Source organism: Megalobrama amblycephala, linkage group LG18 (genome assembly GCF_018812025.1).
Source record: "Megalobrama amblycephala isolate DHTTF-2021 linkage group LG18, ASM1881202v1, whole genome shotgun sequence".
Classification (NCBI taxonomy): domain Eukaryota; kingdom Metazoa; phylum Chordata; class Actinopteri; order Cypriniformes; family Xenocyprididae; genus Megalobrama; species Megalobrama amblycephala.
The window spans coordinates 17,442,303-17,452,462 of NC_063061.1; the positions used below are offsets into that span (position 1 = coordinate 17,442,303).

The 10,160-nt window shown below is 34.1% G+C and overlaps 1 protein-coding gene across 1 annotated transcript in view; it reads right to left on the reverse strand.

The window, feature by feature from the left end:
• Positions 1-3,567: 3,567 nt before the first annotated feature.
• pgap2 (post-GPI attachment to proteins 2) overlaps positions 3,568-10,160 on the reverse strand; it is an 11,709-nt gene continuing 5,116 nt past the window's right edge. The window contains exons 3-5 of the mRNA XM_048165574.1: positions 10,015-10,121; positions 5,736-5,844; positions 3,568-4,543 (exon numbers count right to left, since the gene is read on the reverse strand). Of these exons, the coding sequence (XP_048021531.1) occupies positions 4,413-4,543; positions 5,736-5,844; positions 10,015-10,121 (347 nt within the window). The 3' untranslated portion in view covers positions 3,568-4,412. The remainder of the gene's footprint in view (positions 4,544-5,735; positions 5,845-10,014; positions 10,122-10,160) is intronic.

The window sequence follows — 10,160 nt, forward strand, 5'->3', positions numbered from 1 at the left end:
TTTGCACTTCTACGGACTTTTCAAATCCAAAATTTCCATGTCTTCCCTCAACTTCTCGAATAACTCATTTTATTTATTTTTCTCCAGTTTTTAAAAATAACATTTTAGTATTTGTCTTATTTGCATTTTTGTTTTACTAAACCAAACAAATACCTTGTGGTATCCTTTAAATATTCAAAGGTCTGTTTTGCCTGTCATTTCCCCATGCCAATTTGACATAAAATATTTATCAATTTGTAATTTATATAACCTATATAATTACATTTTGGTTCACAATGCATTTTGATTAAAATTTTGTATCCTAATAAAATCCAAACAGCTTTATTTTAACATCCTACTAGTTTCTGTTTCTATAATAATTTTGTTACATGATATTTAAGAAAGTTTGATATGCAAGCTTGTTGTCTACCTACACTACCATTCAAAAGTTTGGGCTCAGTAAAATGTTTTAATGTTTTTGAAAGAAGTCTCTCATGCTCGCCAAGGCTGCAATTATTTGATCAAAAACACATCAATATTGTAAAATTATTACAATTTAAAAACTGTTTTCTATATCTAATATATTTTAAAATGTAATTTCTTACATTTTATTCATTACTCCAGTCTTCAGTGTCACGTGATCCTTCAGAAATCATTCTAATATGATGATTTGCTGCACAAGGGTCTGTTTACACGACACCGTTTTCAAATAAAAACGGAAAACTTTATGCATTTTGGCCGTTCATTTACACGGCAACGGCGTTTTGGTGGTTTCAAAGTGCAAGTTTTTGAAAATGCTACCGTTGTCATCACCGTGTAAACTGCAAAACCACGAATGTGCGTATTATGTGTTTAGTATATCCACCTTATTTTTCAACGCGGAAGTTGGGTGTTTTCTGTGAATGTGCGAGACTTCCGCTTTATTAGCAGCTATAGGGAAATAACGAGAAGAATATCAAAGTACAGTAGGCTAAACTGTAAAAATAAGGTGGATATGCATGCGCGTTTGGCGCGCGTGCTCTGTAAAAGATTGCGAATGTGCGCAGGCGCGTAGTCTTTCTTTACAAAGAGACATCGCCAACTACTTGTCTGGCATGCGTAATACAGCATTTTTAGCCATTTTGATAACATTGTCATCTTTACAAAGAAAAAAAACGTATCCGTTTTTAGTACACTGTCTTGTAAACTTACCCTAAGAAACATTTCTTATTATTATCAATGTTGAAAACAGCTGTGCTGCTAAATGTATTTTTATGGAAACTGTGATAAACAAATATTTTGTAATATTATAAATGTCTTTACTGTTACTTTTCATAACTTTAATGCGTCCTTGCTATATAAAACTTTAATTTCTTTCAAAAAAATCTGATCCCAAACTTTTGAATGGTCTTTAAATTTCAAATAATTTGCTTGTAATACTTTTAGATACAATTGCATTAAATTATTATTATTTAAAAAAACATTCAGTCATATTGATTTATACAGATTAAAAGAGGAAGCAGTTATAGTGTATTTAAATACAGTGTGCCAGATCATTTCCCTATCTGAGGTTGATAGTGAACATATAAAGGCAAAATAGAGTAAAGCTGATATCTGGACGTGCTCAAAAACACACACACAGACACACACACACACACCCACCCCTGCCTGAAACTCTTGCAGTAGGTAGTGATTACAGCAGAGGTGTTCAGACAAGTCAAAGTTCACTGGAAGGTATTTTAAATATAGTGAAATGTCCTTTTCTTTATAATCATAAAGAAAAATCATATAATCAAGAGTTGTCATTTTGGGTCAACTATCCCTTTCATTTTCATTGAGCTAGATTCTGTTTAACTTCTTAAAAAGGTCAGCGCTGGCCAGTGAATTTGTACCATCAGGAATGCTTCAGAAGGGATTTCCTTTAGTGCTCTTCAGCTCCTTTAGCTTCCTTTATCTGCGAGTAAATAAACAACACTCCCAATTTGGCATCAGAATGATGTTCGGCTTTAACTCTTAGTGTTTATTTCTACCTGCATACCGGGCATATCAGATTTGGAAGTTTTCTGCACTTATTCTCTCTCAACTAGCAACTATTTCAATGCAACTGTAATATTTGCTATTTTTGTTTAAACTCATTATCGGTGCCTTTCCCCGCATGACCAGAATTTGCCCACTCTGCTGCCTAACCGCTCTTATTTGACTGTGAAATTAGCTCCTGGTCCCTCTGTTTGTTTTCCAGGTGCTAACAGTGACTCTTTTGTCAGTTTAGCTTCATTCATTTGTTTGCTCGTTCCTGTGAAAAGTTTTGACTCGAGCCACACTGGCAGCTACTCTGCTATATGAAGACCATCTTCTTCTGATATATCTTAAATTATTTTGAAATGAAGAAGTGAAAATGAATGATAAAAGTACACTTGTGAACATTACACTGCATTTCGTTCTACTCAAATGTAACCAACACAACTGCAATCTACAACCTCCAAGCTCAAAGGCTCAAAGTATCAAAATTATTATAAAATAATTATGGTAACACTTTACAATAAGGTCTCGTTTGTTAACATTATATTAACTAGTATTAACTAACATTAACTAACCGTTAATAATAATACAGTAGTTCATTGTTCATATGAATTGACAGTGCATTAACTATGTTAACAAATACAATTTTCTATTTTAAAAATGTGGTAGTAAAAGTTGTAATTAACATTGACTAATATTAAAGCTGTAGAAGTATTGTTTGTTATTTCATGTTAACTAATGTTAACAAATGAAACCTTATTGTAAAGTGTTACCATGATTATTATACTGCTGTCAAATCGATTAATCGCATCCAACATAAAAGTATATATATATATATATATATATATATATATATATATATATATATATATATATATATAAAACTTTTATGTTGGATGCGATTAATCTTAATATATGTGTATGTATGCATGCATGTATATATATATATATATACACACACACACACACACACGTATGTGTATACACACTTTATATTTACAAACATTTGTTAGATGCGATTAATCGCGATGAATCGATTTGACAGCACTATTGCTATTAAATATTCAATTACTATAAAATATTTTAAAATAAATAAAAATCATTCATTATAAATACTAATATTCCAATACCGATAAAACAGAGGCGGACATTAGTGAAGTATTTTTAATCTGCTTAAGTACATTTTTCAAGTGGCTGTACTTTATCAGAGTGTTTTTCTTTGGAAAACTTTTACTTCACAAAATCTCAAAGCATAATATTGTACTTTTTACTGCACTGTTTCATATTAAATTTCATTAGAAATCTAGTACTTTCTTACTTGTACTCAAGTAAAAGTAATCGAAAGTTTTACTTGAGTACAAGTAGGAAAGTACTAAAAAGTAAAAAGTACGACATTATGCTTTGGAATGTAGTGAAGTAAAAGTTTTCCAAAGAAAAGCATTGATAAAATACAGATACTTTTTAAATTTACTTGAGTAAAGTAAAAATACTTCACTACTGTCCACCTCTGCTGATAAATAAAAATCTCTAATATTGCACCAATGTATCTAGTAAATATAAAAGTGCTAACTACAGAAATGATCCACTTACTTTTCATGGAAATATTTATTTGACACTGATTTAAAAGCAGTATTTTGGTACATCATAAAAAGCATTGTTATATATGAAATCATGTTCACAACATCATGCTGAACTCAACCACTGGTGATCTATGAAATAAGGGTCACATGTCATATTGTGCTTTGCCAGTTTTCACGTTCAACTAATAGCAACATCATATTTGATATGTTTACTAAGGGTTCATAACCAATAATTGCACTATAGAAATATGTACAAAGTTCAAACTGCTATTAAGCCACTAAAGACAACATATGCTGTGCAAAAGGCAGTTTACAATGACTTTTCACATGATTACACTAGCGCTTACAAAGGAAGAGAGAAACGTATGGTGTGACTGAACTGAATGTCCTCCAGTCTGCGTGTATATGCTTGATGTGGCACTTGTGAAACAGCAGCTGCAAAAACCAACTGACACTGACATCAAAGTCTCCAGAAGCTCAATTACTTTTACATTTGAAAATATTTCATAAACAATATGCATTTTAAACTTTACATTGTTTTGAGTGAAGCCAATATTGATCCTCACAACCAAATAGTAAGAGACAGATATGCCACTTCACATTTTGGTTTATGAGGAGATTTGAAGTAATGACAGTATGAGTTTTTTAGGACATAATTAGCTATTCCAGTTACACCCGAATAAAAAAATGTAATCGTTCAAAATATAGTAAACCACTGACAATGATCTGATCAAACACCTGTATTAAATAAAACACTGTATGTGAAGATGTAAACAGTCGTACATGCTTCGATCAGTCAGTCTCGCCCTAGTGTCTCAAGTTTCAAGTAGATGATGCAAGTATTCACTTCCTGTGTCAGAAGCGCTTTCCCTCTGGAGGTGTTGCAACCATCACCTCCTTACCTCCAAAGTCCAAGTAGGCAGTCATGTGGAAGGCCATGTTGGACAGCACCACCAGATACTCACAGCCAGCAAAGAATGAGTAAACTGCCACAGACAGACAACAAGAAAATACTGAACTTCAATGTAACTGAAATAGCAAAAGTAATAATTATTTTAATAATATTCTATCTAATATTTTGGCTCTATACATTAACCATAAAACATTACAAATTCAAATCAAACATTTTAAATGCTAAAAGTGAATTTAGACATCTGAATGCTATAATGTACAATATGAAAAATTACAGTGTTAAACTATTAGTGTTTTTAAAGATGAACTTAAAATGAATGTTACAAAATAGGAAGATTAGCATGCACAATTAAATACCCAATACTGTCTGATACAGAAAAATAATCTCTAATATAAAATGACGAATGATTTGGTATGTATATCATATGCATATATATATTTATAAATTCTGTTACTGGCCCTTTATGTTGATCTTTTCTATAATCACACAGACTGTAAAGCTGCAGAAATATACTTTAATATAGGGATGCATATGATATACATACCAAATCATTCGTCATTTTATATAAGAGATTATTTTTCTGTATCAGACAGTATTGGGTATTTAATTGTGCATGCTTATCTTCCTATTTTGTAACATTCGTTTTAAGTTCATCTTTAAAAACACTGATAGTTTAACACTGTAATTTTTAATATTGTACACACACACACACACACATATATTATATATATATATTATATATGTATATATGTATGAAGACTTCAGATGCAAAAGCCATCTGAAATTTTCTTCTAAAATGATCATTTTTATCAAGCTCGTATGTTTAGTTTCAGTTATTTCACTTTAATGTGAATGAAAAGGACCTATTAATTGCCATTAAAGTGAAATTACTGAAACTAAACATACAAGTTTGATAAAAATGCTCTTTTTAGAAAAAATGTTTTGATGGCACTTAGACACACACACATATAAATATATTATACACACACACATATATATATATATATATATATATATATATATATATATATATATATATATACACACACACTCACACACATACATACATACATACATACATACATGCATAGAAAAATAACAGCTTACTGTTTTTGATTATTCAAAAACATCAAACACAGATAATTCACTATCATTGGTAAGAATTTGTCAGTTTATGCTAAGCATGTAAAATCACCAAAAGGGAACAACTGCTGAGAGGAACATGGGTGGGGTGAATGACAGAATGGCCAAGATGTTGCACTCACTTCCTGCTTCACAGTACTTGTTGTGCCGCCTGTAGAAATATAGAGCCAACAGAAAGAAGCAACCGTTGAAGAGGAAGAGGCGGCGCTTCAGGCGGTATGACATCATCTCCTGATGTCAGAGAGGGTTTGGGTAGATGCAGTGAAGAAAGAAGAGGAAAAAAGAGAAAGAAGACACACAGTGGCATCAGTTCTCTTCTGTAATGTGTACAGTGATGTGGGGCAAGCAGGTGGGACGAGGTTCTGTGAAAGCTCAGAGTACTGCAACCACTTCCCCTGAAACACACAAAAACTGCTGCACTCTCACAGCAACAGAAATATAAAGACACTGTGGTCTCTGACACATGAACTCCCTTAAATTCTCACCCAGCAGCACAAGCAACACCTTTTATTAGAGCTGTGCTTGTGGTGTCAAGATCACTGGCGTGTTAAGAGTCTATCTGAATAATTACAGCGAGTAAATATATCCGCTGAATGTAAAACGGTCATACGTGCTCATTTCATCCAATCAAACTAGATTGTGTGTATGGATTGTTTAAAAGCTAAACTTAAGCTGCGTCCGAAACTGCATACGGTCTGAAGAGTAGCTACATGATTTGGAACTTACTTTAACTTAGTTAAAAATAGTATGTTTTATATAGTTTGGACTAGGGCTGTCACTAACAATTATTTTGGTAATTGAGTAATAGGATGATTATTTTGATGATTAATCAAGTAATTAGATTTTTTTTAGTGATAATAAAAATACACATAAGCCTATAAAATGACTTAAAAAACATATATAATAACAATGAGGCTATAATATTTGGTTCAAATAAAAGGGCTTTTCACACTGCGCTTAACCCTGGGTTATCATCGTTCTAAACACCACTTTTAACCCCGGGTAAACGAACGTTTCACACTTGTAATTTAGAAGTGGGGCTATAAAACCCTGCTTCAGAGCACTGCTTTTGTTGTGCATTGCGGTGCCAAACTTGTACAGTGTGAAACGATGCGGTGTTAGAATATTATGACTAGATGCTTAGCAACAGATAACCAATAGCGTGCCTCGTATTCACGTGCTTTAGACAATCATACTCACAGAGACACTGTGCATTGTATTTAAACAGTAAATTCAGCATTTGAGAGGAAAAATGTAAAATGCTGACAGAAAACGCAACAATTTGAGTGAAGAGATTGTTTCATTCTTACCTTTATAGTCTGAAATGTCCATTCAGCATTAACTCGACAGTACAGTCGGCAATACGAGAATGTGTAATGCTAGAGCTATGCAAGTCACATGCTGCGTTTATCCAATTAATGACACTGACAGTGCAAATATCCAAATAAGAATGTTAACCCAGGGTTAAGGAATGTACAATGTGAAAAGTCAGCTTATGAATAACCAGGATTAATTGTTAACTCCGGGTAATTTATGAGCAGTGTGAAACGTGGAGAGAGATAACCCAGGATTCCATTAACCCGGGTTTACAATGACCCAGGGTTAACTAGTGTCAGAAGCATGTAATAATATATAGGGCTTTTCACACTGCGCTTATCCCCGGGTTATCGACGTTCTAAACACTGCTTTTTACCCCAGGTATAGGAACGTTTCACACTTTTAAAGGTGCCGTAGAACGTCTTTTCAAAATATGTAATATAAGTCTAAGGTGTCCCCTGAATGTGTCTGTGAAGTTTCAGCTCAAAATACCCCATAGATTTTTTTTAATTAATTTTTTAACTGCCTATTTTGGGGCATCATTAACTATGCGCCGATTCAGGCTGCGCGGCCCCTTTAAATCTCTCGTTGTCTAATGCCTTGAACATGGGCTGGCATACGCAAATATTGGGGGCGTACATATTAATGATTACGTAACAGTCTGTGTTATATTCGCCTGTTCTTCTGAGGTCTTTTAAACAAATGAGATTTATATAAGGAGGAGGAAACAATGGAGTTTGAGACTCACTGTATGTCTTTTCCATGTACTGAACTCTTGTTATTCAACTATGCCAAAGTAAATTCAATTTTTGATTCTAGGGCACCTTTAATTTAGATGTGGGGTTAGCACTTTTTACCCTAGGTTATATAACCCTGCTCCGGAGCAGGGTTAGCACCGCTTTTGCAGTGTTAACTCCGCATTGCAATGCCAAACTTGTACAGTGCGAAACAATGCGGTGTTAGAATGTTACAACTAGATGCTTAGCAACCAATCACGTGCCTTATATTCACTTGCTTTGGGCAGTCATGGAAACTATATAAATGATAGGAAAACGTCAAACGGGGATGGAAAACATGTGAGTGGAGTGTAGAAGAGACCGTCATTCTTACCTTTATAGTACAAAAAGTTCATTAAGGAAAAAAAAATTGATATTACAGTCAGCAATGAGGACACACAATGCTAGAAGCTTTATGTAAACAGGTCACGTACTGTGTTTGTCCAGTCAGTAACACTGACACCACAAATAAGGACTTTAACCCGGGGTTTAGAAATGTGCAGTGTGAAACGGCAGCTTATGAATACCCAGGATGAACTGTTAACACCGGGTATAGTATGAGCAGTATGAAACGTGAATAAAGATAACCAGGATTCCATTTACAATGACCCAGGGTTAACTATTTCAAGTGTGAAAAGCCCTATGGTTTTATAGAGTAATACAGGCGCTTCACACATGTAAATGTAACAGTTTGTGTGGAGCAGCACTTACTGTGGACGGAGCCACTCTGAGATGCACGTAACCTACACACATGTAAATAAAGCACTTATATTAAACCCACAGCGCATATATTTATTTAAAGTTTATTTATTTACAAAGTGTTGGTCATGCAGCATGTCTAATCACGTAAGTACAGTGTTTATTTTGATGTTTATATTTGATTCTGAATGAGTTTGAGGCTATGCTCCGTGGCTAACGGCTAATGCTACACTGTTGGAGAGATTTATAAAGAATGAAGTTTGATTTGAATGAAGAAATTATACAGACTGCAAATGTTTAAAAATGAAATTGTCTCTGTGAATACAGTAAGAAACGATGGTAACTTTAACCACATTTAACAGTACATTAGCAACATGCTAACGAAACATTAAGAAAGACAATTTACAAATATCACTAAAAATATCATGTTATCATGAATCATGTCAATTATTATTGCTCCATCTGCCATTTTTCACTATTGTCCTTGCTTGCTTACCTAGTCTGTTGATTCAGCTGTGCACATCCAGACGTTCTGCCCTTGTGTAATGCCTTGAACATGGGCTGGCATATGCAAATATTGGGGGCGTACACCCCGACTGTTACGTAACAGTCGGTGTTATGTTGAGATTTGCCTGTACTTCAGAGGTCTTTTAAACAAATGAGATTTATATAAGGAGGAGGAAACAATGGGGTTTGAGACTCACTGTATGTCATTTCCATGTACTGATCTCTTGTTATTTAACTATGCCAAGGTAAATTCAATTTTTGAATCTAGGGCACCTTTAATTGAATCGCAGCCTTTGTGAATTCATAATAGAACTATACAATAGTCTGCATAGTACTATTATGAATTCACAAAGGCTGCGATTCAATTAAATAAATATATAGTATGATTTTAAATGGTTTTAATACGCCATGCAGCCTAGAAAATTGTTTAATTATGCAGTTCATGGATTCTCGTCCGTGGAATGCACCACTTCTGGTATTTTCCCGGTTACTCGAAACGGGCAAATAAATCGTGACAGCCCTAGTTTGGACATCAACATCAATCACTGTCATTTTTTCTTAAGGCATCAGTTACAGCGCTTCACTGCTATTCGCAACTCCTCTCCCATGGGATAGCAAAGTGTCCATCAGATGCGCACTTCAGAATCTCACAGGAATTAGTAAGTCATCCGGGTACTTTTCGCTTACCGTTTAATGAATACTTTGAATTTGGACGTACTGCACTTTTCACATACATTTTTTTTTCTACTATGTAGTAGTAAAGTATGTAACGTATATTAGACACAGGGATAGTGTTTTGTAAGAGCATTTATATTTTAAATAAATAACACCTAATTCACATTACATTTACCCCAACACTCCATTTCCAACAGGGCGTGCAATATAATTCACTATTTTGTTTTTAAAAGAACGAATAAGAAATTAAAACTTAAAAACCAGGGCAGGACAGCTGACATTACATTTGTTTATAGTTTTTATGCATATTACTACAGTACAGAAGTATGAATGTGCTTATGAGAATGGCTTATATCACCCTCTGCTGGTCTGTTTATAACAGATGTTGGCAAATATGTACAAGTCAAGAATATAGAAAACTCATTACCTCTGCACTAAGGGAATAGTTCGCAATCATCGACCACAGCTTGCAGGTGCACAACATGTGGAACAGAGAACTGCCAATAAACACGATGAAGCCGCTCTTGTGGAGATCTGTGGACAATATATACATACACACAGTATTACTAATAT